The sequence below is a fragment of the Nipponia nippon genome, unplaced genomic scaffold, assembly GCF_047370975.1.
Source record: "Nipponia nippon isolate SJK-2023a ecotype South Korea unplaced genomic scaffold, ASM4737097v1 scaffold_1, whole genome shotgun sequence".
In the NCBI taxonomy this organism is placed as follows: Eukaryota; Metazoa; Chordata; class Aves; order Pelecaniformes; family Threskiornithidae; genus Nipponia; species Nipponia nippon.
The window spans coordinates 155,917,957-155,938,338 of record NW_028262290.1 but is presented as its reverse complement, the minus strand read 5'-3'; the positions used below and the strand labels follow the sequence as shown (position 1 = coordinate 155,938,338).

The following is a 20,382-nucleotide window of genomic DNA, read 5'->3' as shown; positions in this document are numbered from 1 at the left end:
TGAAGCTTTCCTGCAAATTTGTTGAAAAACAGTTCCTAAGAAGACTTAGCCAGTGGCTATTATCTAAAACCTCATGCGGCTGGAAGATATAGGCTGGTGACAACACAACACTAACCTATGGAAATGAGATACCCTGTGGGAAGGGAACTATATTAATATCTATAGGCATTTTCAGCTACCAAGGGCCAGAAAGTAAACAATAACTGCACCAAACCAGGCTGAAAATAGTAATCTGTTCCAGCAAAAAAATAAAAATAACTCAGCCTTATATACCTGCAGCATCTCAATATGCTGGGCCTAAACATCCAGTATTTAAGATTCAAACCTTGTATTCATCCCTCTCCCATAGCAAATTTGCTTTTTCAAAAAAATAGGTATTTTCTTGAAGGCTCCTTCAATGACAGTAGTGGTATAACAGCAGCATTGTATATAAACACTTCTAGAAACTAATGTTCCTTGACAACTTCCAGAGAAGACTGAAGTGAATTACTTACACAGGAAAATTCAAACAAACAATGGGAAAAGAAAGCAAACCTGCATCTGTTAATAGTGGCATAATATGCTGCCCTGCTCTCTTCCAGAGAAGAACCTGAGCAGACAGGCCCAGTAGGAGATGCGTTCAGCTCAGAGCTAACAAAGTACAGGGCGTTAGGCACTGTGATGAACAGGGGCAAAAACCCAGGAGTACCTAAAGAAATGGAATGAATTCTTTCCTATTATTTTTTGCCTTTAAAAAGTAGTTACACGCTATGTGTAACTGTAGGTACAGAAGTAAAACTGGCCTCTTGCACTTAGGGTTGACGGTAAGAAAGATCTGTTAAAATTACTTAATTAAATGATTAATAATTAAGTATTCAAATGGATGACTAATAAATTGCAATTGGATTCAGCAAAACAGTGCTTGGAAATATGTTCATATTTTTCGATTAAAACACAATGTAAAAATTCTCCACTACTGTTTCTGAACTATGCAATGACTGCTTATTGGAGAGGGATAAGAGTCTACTTTTGTGGAAACAAGAATTTTTATGTAGAATAGAGACCAACTGAAAATGATATGTTGAGGTCCCTCAGTCTCAATTACGTTTCAATGGACTCTTTAAAAAGCATCTTTTAAAAAAAGTTGGCATTGTACACTTATTTCTTTGTGAAAAAACTGAACTCAAAATACAGCTTCTCTCTTAAATCTTTGGAATATCAGCAATGTCAAGTCTGCTTTGATTCTGTGGAGAAGTGGCTGGTTGCCTAAAAAACATACTTGGAGTACAGTCTCATAGGCATATAAAAGACAGAGTGAATCCATAAATTTTCTTCTACTCAGATTGTGATTAGTAATTCGTACTCTTAAATCACATAAAATGTCTTCATTTAAATGCTCTTTCAGTGCTGTATAATCTCACTTGCCCTCAAGCCTTTATATTCTTTAAGGCAGGTGAACCGAACCTAACTTCTGAATCATTGAAATGATCAGAAGAAATATTTTCGCCTCATTTGTATATTTAGACTTTTTCTTTCTTTATCAGGTCACCCTGAGAACCAGCAGTATAAAGTTAACAATAAAATTAATTTTGATTGAAAATCTCCAAAAAATTATGTTTCAGTCTGTACAAGATGCTAACCACCATTACTCATCTCAGTCCCTATCCATATTGTCAGGAATGAGATACTTTCTGGAAATGACATATATTTACAAAAATCCTAAAAAAACACACCCAAAAAATGTGTGCCTAAAATTGCTCTGTGCCACAGAGGTTTTGTGAAGAAAGCAGTGCCGTAGCTTGCCATGGACAATAACTTCTGTAGGGCAATGGCACATGGAGAAGAACAAACAAAGATAATTTAGGTGTTGCTATTGAAGTACAATGTCATGGAAAAGGGCATTAAACATGTCCTTCCAACAACGAAGCCACAAGCAATAGGCTTTTGAGACACGGAGGGGAAATGAAATTGTGAGGAAAAGCACCAGTTACAAAAGGGTGCGCAGCTGCTGTAGGAAGGAGACCTTCCAGGTAGACCTGAAAGCTGTTGGACAAAATGCCTTCAAGCCCGTGGTTTCCTTCTGCTGGCCACTTGGCTATGAGACACCTCAGGTCTCTCAGTCTCTACTTCTGCAGCTGTGGGCAGCGCACAAAGCTCTTTTTCCAGGTGTAAAAAAGACAGTGCAGGTTTGGTAGCCTCAAGCCCTGACCCTGCCGTTGCAGAAGACAGCAGGACACCCAGCTGGGCAGGCAGCACTGCCGCCCCCAGCACTCGAGCTCGTCCCTCCTCCGGGTCACTGTGGAGAATACACTGCTACTTGTTCTTACTACAGATACAGAAACCACTCCTCTGATCTTAAAATTGAGACATTTTAAGTAGTTTACCTCCCTCCTACTTTGTACGTGTGTGTTTGTTCCATTAAGCAAATCTGTTCTGACACAATGGGTAATACGCAGTTTTTTCTTACAGTTAGGAAAGAGGCAGCCCCGACATCCTACACTGGTAGTCATTTAAGGCCACAGCAAACTAAATGAGAGTATCAAAATATCTTCTGCTTTTATGAGCTCTGGGGATCATTTCATGGCTTTACTTCCCACTTTCCCATAAACGTAAAAACAGTGAATAAACCTCTACCCAAGTACGGAGCAGGACGTGTGAATTTGGCTCACCGATAGCATGGATTTACATGCGGAAGTTAATTCTGCACTAAAATACAGAGGAGAAGCTCTCCATCAGCCATCTGTGCGGAGACCTCTCTCCGTACTAAGTTCCTTTAACGTGAGAAAACACAAGGCATCTCCCCGCTTTGGAGAGAGCGTGAGAAACCTGACGACGGCTCCTGACTGAAGGGGCTGGAGCAGGAGGTAGCTGGCACCGCCTGGACTCACCCCTTCTCTTCCCGTGCACCCGCTCCCTCGCACAGCACCAGCGATGGTGTGAGACAAAGTACACAATAGCGAGAACCTACACGCTGCCATTCCTGAGTGATGGGTAGGAGTAAAAGCCATACAGAATAACGAATACCATGAAATCAGTGAAGTGTTGCCATAAATAGCGAAGCGGTGTTAACAGCAGAATTGTTCACCTCCATGAAGGCTCTGGCAATACAGTGCAGTAACAAGCATCTTTTTTTTTTTTCCACTTCTACTTCTGAACATAACTAAACCCCCAAAATTGATAGCTTTCACAGCCAGCACACAGGGTCTGTGAGTTAAGTGCTAATGCTTGTTCAAGTGCAGCTTCGCCCAGATGCATTTGTGAATCGGTGGAAGTGGTGGCATAATGGGCTTTGAGAAGTCATACTTGGATCGATTCCTAAATTTCAGGAGGCGGCAGAGCAATGAATGGCTTTCATAAAAGAAAGGACAGTGTCACGCCAGCGCCCTGTGCGCAGACACAATCACAGTCACTGTCAAGCTGGCATCATTCTTAATAACGCCATAGTCCACCCCAGTCTTGCGGCTAAAGCAGGGCTTTAAAAGCCAAGCATAATTAGCACTAATGACCGTCTCGTTATAAGTCATGAAGAATTTTAGTAAAATATATATGCCTGGAACACAGTTATTTTATATAAAAGGCAGAGAAATCAGTGCTTTGTGTTCATCACATTACACATAAGCATTACTAGGTGCACTGGAGCAAACAGCCACGTTCTTAATACAAACGTTAGTGGGTTTATCTAATGCTGCTTATGTGGGATTCAGCTTGCAGATTAAGATACCTATATTTAGGTGCCTACCCATTATGAAAAACAGAGGCCAGGACTCAGGAGTCTAAACAGAGGTGTCCAATGTCTTTTCAGATGTTGTGGACGATGGTACCTGGCTTGACCAGGATGGCACGCAAGCCCTCTAAGCCCTGTTTTATACATGCTCGCTCTGTGCAGGTGTCTCTGATGCTGTAGGAAATCCTGAACAGTATTAGACACCCATCTTCAGGCAACTCCATGAGCCCCGTGAAGCCTCGAGAGCTACGCAGGTGGTCAGTGGAGGTATCTGCTTTGGAATAAGCTGAAAAGCTCTCTGGGTTTCATCAACTGAATTAACGGTGTCTCTTCACTTAAGAATGGGAGCTTAAATACCAAGTTCATAGGCAGACAACTTAATGCAGATATCTCAATCTACAAATCCTAATCTGCAAGCTGGATCCTGCCTTGACTGTATCTAGCTAAAAATGCAAGAGCCTCAGGAAGGCTATTTAAGCAATATCACTGCAAGCTGGATAGTTTTATTTTTAAGTGCATGGAAGGCACAAAACTGTCAGCTGGAAGCAGGCTTCACCTCTTTCCTTCGGGGTTTGTTTGTTTTTTTTTTTCCTTCACCTCTTTGTTCCTCCCTTATTTATTACTTCTTTTTGTAGCTAAATTGCAGTGCTATGTGCTGATAATGAGGCAATAGCTGCACTGCCCTCTCCAACAGAGGACAATTGTTTCCTTAATGACAGCTGACAAGTTGCTTTGATGTATCTCTTATTCCTATGTCTGTGTCAAATTTTTGAATCTAAAAATATTTAAAAGCCAAAATGTCTAATTGACAAGAAATAGAAGGCATTCTTAGACACAGGCTACATTTACTGTTCTAAAACTAACTTCCAGTGTGCGACCCCAGGAGAGAGAGCTGTAGGATAAACCCAGCACCTCCAGGGCTGTGGGAAGGAAGGCAAACAGTGTGTGCAGTGCAGTTTTAAGAAACAGTATTTACATTCAGTTCAAAGTATTTCCTGAGCTTCTAGCAATGGCTGGTGGCTCAGCTTTAAAAGCAAAGCCAGGTGATGAACACACCGTGTATTTTGTAAACAGGTTAAATGTCACACCACCCCCAGGGAACTTGTTACTTAGCCTGGCATTTCACTCTTCCCATCAAATGTACATCTAAGCAATGGATTCACTGGAGAAGCCAAAGGAGATTTAAAATGCGATGCTCCCAACCAAAGACATCCAGGAAAGTAGAGCCTCTTTCTGCTAGATAAATATGGAGAAAATGGAATTTCTGATTAGATATGTTTAATTAACAATCTTTCCTTCACAGGTGAGCTTTCACACTCATTCCTGCACTTGGTTCTGATTTCAATCAGTGCACATACTTCAAATTGATCTTCTTCTTTCCTTATTACAATCTCCATCTTGCCTTCCAGCATTTCCTTGCAAACTCTAGCTTTCAGTTCAAGCTTAGCATGGCTATCGTGGGCTTCTTTTTTCTCCCCATTACCTCAGAGATGGTGGACATCACATCACAGCTCCAATTCACATGTGATGTTTGATTTCCATTTCTCTTAGATAGCCCCCACAGCCTCAGTGTACCTCAGTGTATTCGAAGATTCTTTTAAGGGAGTATGTAGAAAAAGGCTACCCATCCACATCGCAAACACATTCACCAACGTGCTGGTCCACTTACACTGCCAGCAGTTTAACATCCATCCTTCACAAATTTGCTGCAGACAAATTCGGGCAGTATTGTGAATTCCAGCAGTTTCTGATTTTGACAGTGGCACCCAGCTCTTCACATGCCTCCACTGGCTCCAACTCCTCTGCTCCAGCACAGGCAAGCTTTGTTTCAAGGCCCTCAGAGGTATCTCCCCTTTCTACCCGGCATTGCTCGCCTCTGACTGAGCCATCTTTTGTCACCCGTTTGTCCCATTTTTAGACAAACATCTTCATGTTTCGTCCTATGCTCTTATGTTTCACAGATGGTCTTCATGAACATCGACAGGTATTTCATTGAAATTCTTCAAATTCTTTGAAAAACACCCTGACTCTGATGTGTACTAAAAATATCCTCCCCAAAAAACCAATCACGCTGAGTGCTGAAACCACTACCCGCATTACTAACTGATTTCATCATGGACTCATTTCTTCCCTGACACCCATTTTTTGGCCTTACTATTAGGGTGTAAAGTCTTTCAAGGAAGGTATTTTTTGCTCTGTGTTGGAACAAGTTTTAATATTATGAGGTCTTACTACAGGATAGGAAACAGAGGTGCCATTAAAAAATAAAGAATGCATAAAACGATAAAACGATAACTGGGCTCTCAGACAGCACGGCAAAAGCAAAGCAGTAACCATCACGCTTTAAGTGATGGCATCAAGGGGTGGTTCTCAGATGCTTTCAGAACCTTGCTTTTTAACCAAACTAGGCTCTGCAAGGCATCCACCAATTCAATCCAAAACTCTTTTTGAAAAACAAGACTTACTAAGCATTCATCTAGTGCCAGTTTCTCATCTGTGAAAGATCTGTCACGTTGTCTTCAGAAATGCGTCCATGAGTTATGCAATGCATATGCCTTTCAATGAGATCCACGTTCTCAACACACATACATGCTTTGAAATGCTCCATCATGGTTATCCCTTGACAAAATCTTTAAGAATTAGGAAGGCAGATGTGATAGGAATACTCATTATTAATAAAGTGAATACTTGAGGGGTTTTTTTCGATTCCAGAATCAAGCTTTGTTTAAACATTTCCTTGTAATCTTTGCAATCCAAATAATGTTGCAATCCAAATAACGTCTGTGGAAAAGAAAATGAAATTGTAATCGCCAAGTTTACTTTGAGTGCCCAAAGGGCTAGCAGCAGGAATAGTTGAAAGCAAATGTATGCACACATACACATAGAAAAGTATGCAAATGTATGCACACATTACAGAGAGAGAGATATATAAATATATGTCATGTTAATAACAGAGGCTACGGAAATTGGTTCCTGTAATTCAACAGAAAATTGTTCCTTCATAAGGTAAAGGGATCGTCTGTGCGAATGTATTATCTTCTCTGCACTGCGTAGCTTGATATCTCCCCGTGCTGGTGCTGTTGGGGCTCCAGCAGCGGGAGAGGCAGCGATCTGTCTCCAGGCCTGTGAAAGGAGCAGCAGGTGCCTTTTAAACACCGCATCTCACAGGTTTATTAGCCGTAATAAATAAAGCACTGGTGACTGGTCTACATGGTTACACTACAAATAGAGCTACACTGGTGGTACCAATGATGGGAAATTACAGAAAGTAATCTAGTGTAGACACAGCACTTGATTAAGAGAGAAGGAACCACCCATGTCTAAGCTGTCAGAAGCAAAGCTTAATTGATAACAACATCGTCTCTGTTCTGTGAATGAATGATCAAATTTCCTGGCACAAGACTGGAAGCAAACTGGGCAAAAACACAGCTTACGGGGGATGCAGGTAATTTAGTTATTTTTCTTCTAGGGAGGGTTTTTCTCTTAATAGTGTGCACGCAGCTGTCCACATGTTATCTTACCCAGAACTGACTGATCTAATCAAGATAATCTTCAGAAAGATATTCTGAAATAAATGCTTGTTTAAGTGGTTATTCTTTCAGCTCTTGGCTGTCAGGGCTCCTCTACAGAGGCAGTAAGAGAAAGGTCACAGCACAAGAGAGACTGGGATATACGTGCAGATATAAAGGTCCGGGTTCACTATCAGTTTTAGATGTCTGACATATGGGCATGCTACGAAAAGAAAAACTAGTCTGTGCACAGAACCTCTCCAGCTACAAACTGACATCCTGAGAAAGCGTTTTGAGGAAACAAAGCTGTACTTTTGTCTCCCTAAGTTAAAGCAGGTGGGGATTTAATGGGAAAGAAAAAGGGGGCTCGCCCTATCCCTTCTCCCATTAACACTGCCAAACACAGCATATCCATTCCGGATTTCTGGATGTTCGACAGCCTGGCTGGAACAGTCCAAATGTCCTTTGCATATGTGCAGTCTGTGCAGCATCTGGATGCATCAGATCTATTGTGCATGCACTGCGGAGTCAACTTGCAGATGTGCAGCAGATCCAGCACGTTCCCCCGTGTGTCAGACACTGTACGTTTGCTGTACAGCATATGTGACAATATACTCTCTGGGATTGTCCTGTCAAAAACGGGGAGCCTAACAGTGAACTCCCACATCACCTGGTACAGTATCGACCACATGGCTGCCCAACTTCCCCTTTCGGATTAGGATTACACCCATTCCTGAAAAGTAACAGCTCTCCCTTTCTAAAATGACAGTATCCCAATGAGCACAACAAACTCTTGCCTAGAAAGGTTGGACTAGATGATCCTTGAGGTCCCTTCCAAGCTGGTATCCTATGATTCTATGAAAAAGACCTCTGGTATATATCTATATATACATATATGTGTGTTTATATATGTATATAGCCAACCCTTCTACTGCCTACATTTAGCACTTACATGATTTTGTATCATTAATTCTGTTAAACCTGAAATTGCAATTTAAATTTAATCATTCTCATTTTGCAAAAATCTTGGGCCGAGGAAGTTAATCATGTCAGACTGAGGGAACCTGACTTAGAGCAGCCCCACGTAAGAGGACAAATACAACCACCACAGCTGGAATCCGATATGGATCTCCTCTATAGTATTATGGCAAATTGGTTTGAAAATGAGCAGGAAAGGGTATCTCAAAGGGATCATCTTTTTACAGGTATGTCTTGTGCTGACAGAACTGCAAATCCAATCTTCTCTCTAGCCATCTCCTACACCGTGTCTGGACTGCCTTGTGGGAGCGTGGACAAGCGCACAGGCAAAAGTGCGATGCCCTCCATGTGCCCACATGGTTAGCAAGAGAAAATCTGGTGTCTTGAGGGGCTGTGAATCCTCTGCAGCCTTGCTACAAAGCCAGGGAGTAGGAGCAGACTGCCTGTTACCAGCCGCAGGTCAGCCCCCGGAGGCAGGACAGGTATCTGCACAGCTATGCAGGCATGGCTGGGCCATGCCTTGCCTGTCCGCACTGCAGACAAGTAGCCCTGAAGAATGCTCTTCCTCTGGTCTGCTCTACCAGCCCGATGCCTGCTCCTAAAAGTCAGTCTGCTTCTGAATGGTTTGGATGAGAGCGGAGCTCAGGCAGAGATCTCTACTGGAAAATAGCACAGAATTAGGGGTGCTTAGATTTTTTACAGCTTCCTCCGGATTCTGGTGGGCTTGGACCTGTCCAGAGCTCTATAAAAAGGCAGTGCCAAAAAGGGAATTAGAAACACATGCCTTCCTGTGTTTCGCCAGCTTATTGTATGAAACCTCCTCCAAAGTATCCACGCTATGGAAGCTAGAGAGACGTTAACATGTTCAAATGTTACTAAGGAGTATTCCTTCTCCCTTCCCATCACTGCACTCTTAGGCAGATAAAAGTCAGGAACGGCCTTCCAGATGTTGTCCTTTGGTTGTCCTGCCTTGTCACTGGCAGCTCCTAGTCTATCATATCGATGTAGGTGTCTGCCAGAGGCTTCCAGATGAGGCACAGTTACAGACAGATATGGACTGGAAAAGATACATTCATTGTGCTCACCAAAACGAAAATAAAAGAGAGGCCGGTTTCCTGCCGTGCTGGCTGCTCTCTCTCTAGCGGCCGCTTCCCGGATGTCACAGACACCAATGTTGGCAGTGCGGAGCATTCTTCTGGCAGCTCCTTCACTGTGTTGCAGTCTACACCGTACCGCGGCAGCTCCATTCGCTGCTGTAACAAGTTGAAAAAAACTAATTAATTCACGTTTAGTTTTTTTACATTTGTTACAGCAACGAATGGAGCTGCTGCCCCCATGCAGTAGAGCACACACGCACACGCACGCACAGACACCACAGGACACTCACGGAGCCAACGCGGGTCAATGTTCCACTCTGCCAACATGGGCGTTAGTAATGTTAGCAAAGGTGCAGCGAGAGGACTGGATGTCCCAACAGAGGGGAACTGCCTTTGGATTGCCTTTAGTTTGTTGAACGCCGTCACAGAATGCAAATCCCTGCCCTTCCCCAATGTCTCCAATCCCAGCGGAAGAGCCATGTCCATTTCCATATTGTTTTAAAATATCTCTAAAACATCTATTCCCTTTTAACAGCAAGATCCAAGACTGCCAAAGCTTATAAATTCTTGCAGTTTCCCCATCAAAACAGATTACAAGCAAAAAAATGACTAATTTGGTCATGTGATTGTTCAGATATTAACAGAGGCTTACAAAAGGCAGCATATGTTTTGTTATCCTATTTCTTCCTGGAAAGGATTCATCTCCCCCTTCCTAGTGAGCAGGGACCTCAAGCCGTTCAGATGAGTAAAGTCTCAGAAGGAGAATATCAAATTGACCTGTTTCAAGTTTTGTCCAAAAGGTAACACAACAAAACAAACAAAAAGTACAAACACAGCAAAGACCCAAGCACAAATAAGATCCGTTTCTGGAGGAAAATACTTCAAAACAGTAGAAGCAGTGTCTTCCACTATAATAAAATAATTCATTTAGCCATCAGCTAAACGATTGAGCTTGATCTACGTACAAGAAAACAGTGGACAATATCTCAGTACTTTTCCCCTTCATCCTATTATAATCTTCCTTCACTCATCCACATCCCACATTCCCAGTGCAGGATCTTCCGGGAAGTGGTAGAGCAGAAAGCATTCCCTCCATTTCTTCCCATCTTTAAAACAGTGCTAAATCAGCTACATCCTCAATCATGACCTCTTCGCATTATTGAACGGACCCCACTATAGGACTGGCTTACAGAGATCCCTCTGCTTCTCCTTACACCAGAAAACTTTAATATCACAACAGAGACCTTGAAAGATAAACCTCGGAGGGTCCTCCACCTTCTCTCTTTCATCATTACGTGCATGATGAATCTCCAGCAGTTTCAGCCACGGATACAGCTTGACCAGAAGACTATGAGCTTTCTGGAGAAAGAGCTGTATTTTCTTGTGTGAAGAAAAAAAAGGCACAACTAACTGTATAACCAAATACTGGTACCAACCGCACTGCTGTGTTGAGGATTACTGTGAGGCAACAGTCTCTCCATAACTCAGTAAAACTAAGTAAGTCTCATGAGAACATACTGTGAAGACTACTGTATGTCTGATAGTCTGGTCAGACCAATAAATACCCAGAAATTTAATAACTGCACCTCTGGTATTGTAATTCTGTTGATTTCATTTGTTTCGTTCTCTAATGGCTCCCAATGGTTAGGAAATGTCACAGACACCCTCAAATCAGGCTGTATCACTTGAGAAAATGGAAGTGTCTGTAACACTGATCTCTTTTGTGGAGCTCCCACCAGCAGAGCAGACCAAGTGAAATCCAAACGCACAAAAATACCATTCTGCTATGGAGCTAGCTAACATATATATACACATCTTAAGAAGAGAGAACAAGGCAGTGCCTCCACACATGAGCAGTTTAAATAGAAAACCATCAACTCCACCATAAAGGCAGGATTTTGTAAAAGAAGGAGGAAACTAGTTCCCAGGCCGGCAACAAAAACAGGGCTCAGAGGACAGCCAAGCCCAAGTGGAGCCTCCGTAAGGTGAGTGAGATGCCACGAGTGTGTGGGGTACGCTCCTCTGAGGCCAACACAAAATGGAGGCCTACACCAATACCTACAACTACATATTCAACTTCACGATCCAGTGCCTCAGAAGAGTGAAAGAACTCTGAAGAGTTCTTACAGAGAGAGAGAGGAAATAATTTCAATGAACCAATACATTATTAAATTTAGTTTGAAGATATTTTTACACCTTTTGGGCAGGTACGTGCAACCCATCCCTCCACACTGAGACCAGGTATCTATAAAGGATTGGTTGCCCATGCATTATAGGACAAGCTGAACTCTAGGGATGTTGCTGGTCTCTCTAGGGTCTTCAAAAGGGAGATCTGGACAGAAAACCCAGGAATGGAGTAAGGTACAAACTCCAAGGTTCTCTTCCACTCTTGTGTATGCCTCTGTTCAGAAAGCTTTACATGGCTGAGGTCTCAATGAGTTAGGACATCACGTTTTCCTCTGTATTTTTGCATTACTGCTAACAAACAATGCCCCTCTAACGAGCCTAGGCTGATTTTATTTTCCAGACATGACTGCCAAACCCACAGCAACGTATGTAAAAAATGTACACACACATCAAAGCGGACATATATATAAAAATATACATAAAATGGATGGAATAAGCTTTTTCTGCATAATAGCTTTGTTTCTGCCACATATACTTCTTCAGAGATGCAGATTTTTACTGTGGCAACTATCAGTACACTTGACATCTTCATCTATCGCAAGCACAGATACACGTACCGGGAGGCTGTGGCAGGTAGGCCCCAATTAATTTTGATCTCTTCTTTTCATATCCCTTCTGTGTGATGTCACCTGCCAAGAAAAGAAAAGGAAAATCAATAAGACGTGGATAAAGTCAATGTCTAGCTGCTTAATGGCAGCACCATCAGCTTAGCCACCACTGCACTGTTTGTCTGTCTTGGCAATTATAATGAACAAATGAAAAGCACAGTATGATCATTCCACCCAGAAAAAACTCATTTACGCCAGAGCCATCCTGACAAGTAAATACCCAGCCTTGATGTATTCCAGCACCAGAGTCCAGAAGCACAGAGTTTTAAAACCATTTTGAGATGCTGTCACACAAGCTTTCAAAAGCTACAATGACCTTCATTAGGTTAATAAACAATGGATTATATGGAGTGCGTGGGCCTGTGGTGGCTGGCAAAACACATCACTGATTAGCATTTTCTATCATTAATGGGATTTTTCTAATCAAGCATGTAAGGCACAAAAGACTTGAAACTGCTGCTATATCATTTCTGCAATATAAATGTTTTAGCTGATTTCTAAGCAGTACTGAGAGGAACAAAACCAAACCAAATCTACCACAGATCCACTAGAAAATAGTAGCATAAAGACTCTTTGTCTGATTTTCCAACTAAATCTCAAAAAAAATTTTGGAGACAAATGTTTGAATTTCATAAATTCAATTCAAGACTCTTCACTGTGTCTGCAGTTTCCTCAGATAACTTTTTCTAATGTAAGGATAAAAAATATTTTTTCTGTGAAAGTTTCCTACAAGAAAGTTATTAGATAGATAATAGGTATGTAAAACAAAATATATACTTTTAGTCTTGTTAGAGTTCAGGAGAGGTTTGGCATTTAAGTCGTGATACAGTCCTAGCTCTGGAGCTCTAGATCTACCTTTAATGATTAAAATACTCATTCATGTATAATTAAAATATCCAGATTCTTCCTTCCAAATGTGTGATCACAGATGCATACATATATACGTATGTATTAAATTCAATACAAGCTACTTCGGATGCTAAAAAGAGTGATAGGTTTTACAATTATAATATTTTTGAAATAACACCATATTCCCCACCCTTCCAATAAGCATATCTGCTATTGTGAGACTCATCATGCAGTTAAAGTTGAGTTGCAACACTGGACTTGTATGCTTGTAAAAGGTTGATGGCTTAGGAGGGCAGAAACCACAGAAAGAAGTGGAGCTTTGGTGGTAATGTCCAGCTAGATACTGCAACGCGCATCTGTTCATGCTCTTCCATCCCTATGTTCAACCTTCACCTAAGCAGACCATTTGCCAAGAGAACTACATACTCATTTCAATCCCAGCTGCTCTGGTAAATGGATGCTAAATCATCACCAATGTATAGACAGAGCTTCCTGTGGGTTAGTCTGAAATCAGTAACTACATGAAAACACCTTTGGATGCTGTTCCTTGATGAAAGACCTTTTCTTGAGGATGGTTCCAATAAGCAGTAAGGAGGCAAAATTCTCCAAGCCTCTCTGCCAGTGTCCTCAGCCAACCTCTCGCCCCTGGTTAAAAAACTGTTCTTAAAATAACACCTATCCTCTTCGCTACCATATCTCAAACTGCTCTACAAAAGAAGTCAACTAAAATATCTGTGTTTTTAAATGAGGAAAGTGAGAGTGAAGCACTTCAAATGATAACCGTCCCATATTTACCCAGGGAAGAAGTGGCAGACTTGGCAAGAGGACCTAAGCCTTTAAAGTTCAAACCCACTGACTCTTCAAGCACATTTCTTCCGATTTTGAATACTTCTGGCATGTGTTCAAACTAGTGAAACAAGCTCCCTCTCCATTGTAATCACCAGCTTCTCACAAACCAGACAGTAACTCTAGATACCACTTCATTAAAATGTCTTAATGAAAAAATGTGCTTATTTCTCTTTGAAAATTATAAAATATGAACAATTTTTTCTTTTAAAGTTTTGCTAAACAAAATGCCATTAATTTACTGTGCTCATCAATACCAAATTCTTATGCATTCCAGACACATCTCGATTTGAATAAAAATTTGATTTTATTAGTCTACTATGGCTCTTAAAGGAGAACAGAGATCTCCTATGGAGAACCACCGCTCCACTGTGGTATGTGCGAGCTGGCAATGCCATTGTAAATATAAAACTATTAACAATAGGTGGTTAACTATTGGCTACTCTTCCACACGCATGGTAGTACATACACATGCAAATCCATACTGCAAGCTATACATTCTAGACATTGCTCATGGAACCTGTGCCCATTCTTGCAATACAAGTTTCTTCCACTAGTTGCTAAACCTATAGTGTCCTTAATGGGAAGAAATGCAGGGGACAAGCCATTTCTTTGATACCGAAGTGGGAAAGATAACGACCAAGTGTTATCTCCTGTCAATAACAAGTTTTCATTCAAATCAGCATCCAGACTCACTCTTTTGAAGTTCACCATGTTAAGGATTATTCTGAGAAGGAGCAATGATGACTGCTTCCCAAGCCCATTGTCTCCACCAAAAAATCACCAATAAAATGATTTTTTGAGACAATTTAGTATGAAAATATTTCAACTCCCAGCAGCAGACAGCAAAATCATTTAGAATTATCACTAATCTTTCCATAATCATGTCCATCATTGCCCTGGTAATGAAATCTAAAAAACATGTAAAAGCGAAATATAAAATCACCAAAAAATGTTCATTGTACCATCACTATTACCATTCTGAGGCGGAAGGAAGTCAACTGTATCATATAGTCTGGGGAAGTGCACGAAAGCGCTTTATTTATCAGGATTAATGGTGTTTGTTTGTATTAATTTGTATTTTTTCAGGTAGACTGGCTTCAGAATATGAACGATAGCTGAATTACCATTAAAATATTATTACAATATATGCAAAACTATGGCATTTCAAAGCTATGTTGAACTCATTGTATAAGCTCCTTATATATACTAAACACAGCTCACCAAAAGTTAAGTGAGCTTAAACTCTGCTCTCATCATCCATTACCATTCACTCATTTTTTTAAACACAGCATTAAGACCTTTGGTCTATGTCCTTCATTCCTTTGCAAATTAATGCAATAATTTTACAAGTATCCTATGAGGAACAAACCTCTTTTCAGTTATGTCCACCTAACTCATGCTCTTCCACAGTACAATATTGAATTTAGGTTTGGCTTTTGGAGAGTATCAACAGGATTACCTAAACTATACTTCCTTGCCATAAGAATACAGGATTTATGCTACATTTCCCTTTTTAATTAACCTTCCTCTCTCGAGAAGCCAGCAGACTCTCAGGACTTCGCTGCATGCATTCAAAGTCCAACTCAAAAGACAGGAGGGAGAAGGGTCTCTCCCACAATGTCTTTTGAGCAGACAGTACGTGTTAGTTTTTCTATTTCCTCCAAGAACAAACTCTTCAAAGCCCCTGGACATTTCGACCTCCTCGTTGCATCTCTCTCTAGCTTTCTTCTCATGACACCTTTGCCTACTTTTGTGTGGCATTTCCAAGCCACGTTGCAATGCTGCACAGCACAGCTCGGGGAGGTAAGCCGGTATAAGCAGGGGACAAGGCCGGCAGCGGATTATAGGAAAAAGGCCAGGCCGTGGATGGAGGGATGATGAAAAGACTCCAGCACTAAGGACACGCAGGAGCAGAGGGAGCACATGGCTGCAGGGAGCTTTGGGGACGGGTCTCCCTGGGACAAGACACCACCACATAACACCAGGCAGCTGAAAGGTGGCACCTCTGTTTAGCAGCTCCCTGCAGCCCTGTGCTCTGTCTGCCTGTCTCCTTCCTTGGCTCTTGCCCCATCCCCTAGCCCTGGCTCTGCTCTGGAGCACTCTGCCCTGCTTCGCTGCTTCTCAGCTTCATCCCACAGCTGGTCCCCAGGCCCTTCTCCTCCTCCTCCTCCTCACTCCCTTCCTCCCAGGCTGCATTCACTTCACTGCACTCAAGGTTTTCAGCCTCCTACTTGCATCAGCATTCTCCAGGTTTTTTTCCTCTGGACATGTTGCTCTTTTTCTCCTCATCTCCACTGGTGATTTGACAGGTTTCCACCATCGGAGGGCCACAGATGTATACCCTGGAGGGGTGTCAGCAGGGGAGAGCAAAGCACGAGCCTGAGCGATCTGAACTCACCAAGAGTGAGCAAATTTTACCCTGATTTTTTCCCCATCCATATTTAAAATCGACTGTCAAGGACTGCTGAACAACAGGCATGCAGTACACTGATCCTCTTGCCACAAAACAAGTTCATTTCTTATTTCTGCTCTTCCAGAGTCTCTTCAGGCACAAGAGGGAAAACGCCACTTTTTCAATGAAAGGGAGAGGACAAACGAAAGACCATCCAACCCTCCAAGGAGGCAGGTTGCCCGGTTGAGTGAGTACAGGACCAGGGCTCTGGCACTCCGTAATCCTATTCCCATCTCTTTATTTGTGATTTGTGCCCCTGTTCCTGCAACTTCCCGAGTTGCAGATGTCAATGCTCTCCTACATCGGCGCTCACAGACAACAAGTATTTTGTAGCTATATTTAGCAAAGCCCCGCTGTAGTGTAAGTTCATTCGACTCTGCTCACCACAACTGCTGCTGTTTGCATTATATCCTCCGTTTTCTTCGAAAATTTACTCTATTTTTCTCTTCCCTTCAACAGTGTTGGATTTCTGCCTCTTTACAAAGACGATGAGGCAAAGCCGGGGGAGGCGGGTCAGAGCAAGGCACGCACAGCACACACGCTCATCGCCAGGGAGGAAGGACCGCCAGGTAACAGACAGCCTCTTGGGACACCCCACGTTGTACAAGACATTTTGAGGAAGAAGAAATTCCTGTAAATGTTGAAATCATTCCTGTTATCCTATCCCCTCTCCTGGCCCTTCCATGAGTCAGCTCCATCCATTTATATGTCACGTCCTAGACTGATTACAGAATTACACCTTAAAATGAAAATAATAAAAAGTCACATTTTAGGTAATCAGCAAAATATTGACTTTTTAGCATTTTGTTAGTGGGAGGGTTATTAAATGTCAAAATACTTCCACATGAAAAATCTGTCCATTACCACCCTTCTTTAAAGCACTTAAACTTCAAAAGCTGAGAGTGGTTAGAAACGCTGGTACCATAGACAAGTAAGGTGCTGTGCTACTTTCATGGAAGTAAACTGCTAAAGTCAATACAGTATAAAAGTTTCCTTTTCAATTGAAATATATATTAGCTGATCTATTATCACTTCCTGAACACAAACATGTCCAGTCCTGATGGACGGCTACCATGATATACAACGTAAATTTATTCAAGCAAAAGATAATTGCATTATATGGGGGGGAAACTAAACCAAACCCAACACAAGATAAATTTCACCAAATATTTCCTTTTTCCTGGAAGATGGCAGTACTTCTTACTGCTCTCAGTCTTTTAGGACACAGCACAGGTGAAAAGCTAATGATAAAACTAGGGACTACAATCACCTTGTTCAGTGCGGTGAAAACTCAGTTCCATTTTCAGTGATCTCGAAGCCTGACTGATGCTGCTGGTTTTCACTACACATGCATGTTTCGAAATGAAATTTCAGACCGGGACTTTGAATTAGTTTAAGGCACTTATGGAAAAATCTGCCACGGGAAATAATGCAATCAATAACTCCTCTCAAACACAGACTAACAGAGAGCTCACCGGTGAGTGCCTTTCCTTTGCCCATGATTTTCTGCCCTCTAAAGATTCAATTTTCTGTACGACTTGTTTATTGCTGATGACTCAAATTCAGTGTCAGCATCTTGGCAAGAGGGATTTGAATGAAACAAAGCTCCTCATAAAGAGAACTGTGACTCATTTACTTCTCCCACTCATGATGCAGACAGTCTCCCTGTCTGGTCTCCCAAAAATACGCCAAGAGACAAAGGATTTCATTTTGGATAGTGCAAGTACAGAGACATCAAAACTGCACAAATATATCTCATGTGAACACAAAAATATATCAGGAGCCGTTTTCTTTTCCAATGTCTTTTAAAAAAGATGTTTAACCTCATCAGCAGCTTAGAAAACTACTCAGAGCTATGACGAAGAAACAAATGGTAAACTATGGCACTGGGCAGAAAAATTTTTAATGGGATCCCACACTTCTACTGCAAACAGTATCATAAATTACAGTACAGCTCAAGTGCCTTTAAGGGGAGTATGCTGTAGCTTAAAGGTTTCAATGATAATTTTACCCACATATAGCTGAATTCTTTTTTTTCCCCAAGGATACATTTTGTTCCTGTATTTTGCAAGCAAAGCAGAAAATGGCTGACTTTCAATGACAGACAAGCAAGAGGGCTCCACGTGTACTTTACAGCTTATAATGTTTTCTGAAGTGGCTTCTAATTCGGGAAAAAATATTTAAACAGATCATGCTATTAACAGATAAGATAAACTATATTAGCACTGTTAAAGTAACAGATACAAGGTCTTTTGAATTTTAAAAGTATTCCTGTTCAAAACAAATACTTTCTTCCCATTCTTTGCTAGACAAATATCTGTTGTATAATCTGCTAAGTTCTTAGTTTTAATTCAAATTCTACATTTTAAAACAAGTAAGTGAGTAGTAAATCATTTTACATAGAAGATATTTTTGAGTATCTCCACCTCGAATCCCAGAAGACCCCTTCACGACTTTCCCCACTTACTTTCTGGTCCCAAAGTCTTCAGCACATTTTTCCAATACCCAAAATCCTCCTGGGCTTCAAAAGAAAGAAGAAAGAAAAAAAACAGAAAACCCTCCCCCCAAAAAGAACCCCCAAACACCTAATTTAAGCCAATGAAAACAATCCTGGGGATTTTCTGACTCAGACTTTCTCCCGTTGGGCCGAGCTGAGGACCAGCGGCGGCTGCCAGCGGCGTGGCGGCAGGCCAGGGGCCGGGCGTGCTGCTGGAGACCCCGCGCCTTTGAAGCCGGAGAACTGTGTGGTCCTCGGGCATCCCGGAGCTCCCCCAGAATGCAGTATTTGCGCGGCACTACTTTTATGGCCTGGATTATTGTAAAGTAAACAGAGGCTGGTTGAACAGTGAAGGTTTCCATTCTCAGTGTCAAGAGTTTATTTCATTATTTAAAGCTTTAACGAACACTTTATATAATGAAAGCAATCCTTGCCATTTTTGGAATTTTATGGCTGTTAGGACCCTTCATAATGTTGTTTTCCTTCCTTTATTGCTTTATAAGGCTTATAGGGCACCCTTGAAGTGTATATCCTTTTTGCAGCTGCTGGAAGCTCATTTTTCATCTCTCCACTCGCTTTCCTGTTGCCTATGAGGCATTTGCCTGTTCTAGTTATTCTCCCTGTCTCCAACACAAACTGTGCAGAGTCAGATCTTGCTCAAGATAAAAATAAAATACAATTCTGAAAAGTATGCCTAAGGAAACATTCCTGATAAATGTTATTTAATAGACAGGCTTTATATTTCAAGTTAGAAATGTTCCCTAAAGAAAGATAATTACAGCAGTAATTCCACTTATCATTATTTAGAATTTACAGTTCAGAGCAAATAAGACATTTCCACAAATGCTGCGCTGCACTGGGTACTCCACAAATTTGTGTCCTGATTTTCCCAGCCCTTGAAAATGTTTTGGAGAAAAAAAAATGGGAGGAGAAGGAATCCTGACGGAGTAGGTACAGTACAGTAGATGTATAAAACCAAATCGAAAATACATCATCCGAACCAGTCTGTAAGCATATCTCCTCCTCTGGGCAGAAGAATATACCCAGGCTTTCCAAAAGGAAAAACGTGCAATACCTAAGTAAAATGATAAAATTGATTAATAGGGAAATTTCTTATTTTGCCGCTTCTCTAGGAAGCAGCCTATGAAAAAACTCTCTTGCTTGTGACCTTGTATTTTTAACTACTTATTTTTTCACTGCTTTGAGTATTACTAATTTTAACCAAAAAAGTCCAAATGGGTTAATCTTCTTGGAAGAGAATGCAAATCTTCTAAAAAGCTACAGATTTCTAAATCCGTCATCCATAATTTTGCTTCCAGTCTTTTGATGCACCACAGTATGACTGCAGAGCTCTTCCCAAATTTCAATTTAGAACAGAAATCTGGAACTGCTATTTTCATATGCTGGAAAAAAAATAAAAGAACAGCTTTTTACTTGATACATTGCAACTTCTTCCCTTTTGACTTGGGTTCACCATAAAGCTTTTGTGTTTGAGATTAGTTATGCTAGTCAATAATAGAAGTGTTTCAGCACTATCTAAAATCATTTTATTTTACCTTAATGTGGGTTAAAGACATTACGTTGATTGAAAAAATAGGTATTTAGAGCAGTTGTACTATAGTATTAGAATGCCAAAATGTCCAAATCTCTTCC

At 41.3% G+C, this 20,382-nt stretch overlaps 1 protein-coding gene across 7 annotated transcripts in view; it reads right to left on the bottom strand.

Annotated features, from left to right (window-relative positions):
• The window catches only part of DIP2C (DIP2 acetate--CoA ligase C (putative)), a 327,799-nt gene that overhangs the window by 138,261 nt on the left and 169,156 nt on the right, over positions 1-20,382 (bottom strand). For 4 of the 7 annotated variants that reach the window (XM_087729737.1, XM_087729765.1, XM_087729757.1 and 1 more), the window contains exons 2-3: positions 12,032-12,103; positions 9,276-9,443 (exon numbers count right to left, since the gene is read on the bottom strand). In XM_087729737.1, the coding sequence (XP_087585863.1) occupies positions 9,276-9,443; positions 12,032-12,103 (240 nt within the window). The remainder of the gene's footprint in view (positions 1-9,275; positions 9,444-12,031; positions 12,104-20,382) is intronic. The other 3 variants (XM_087729774.1, XM_087729791.1, XM_087729782.1) reach the window with 1 other exon arrangement.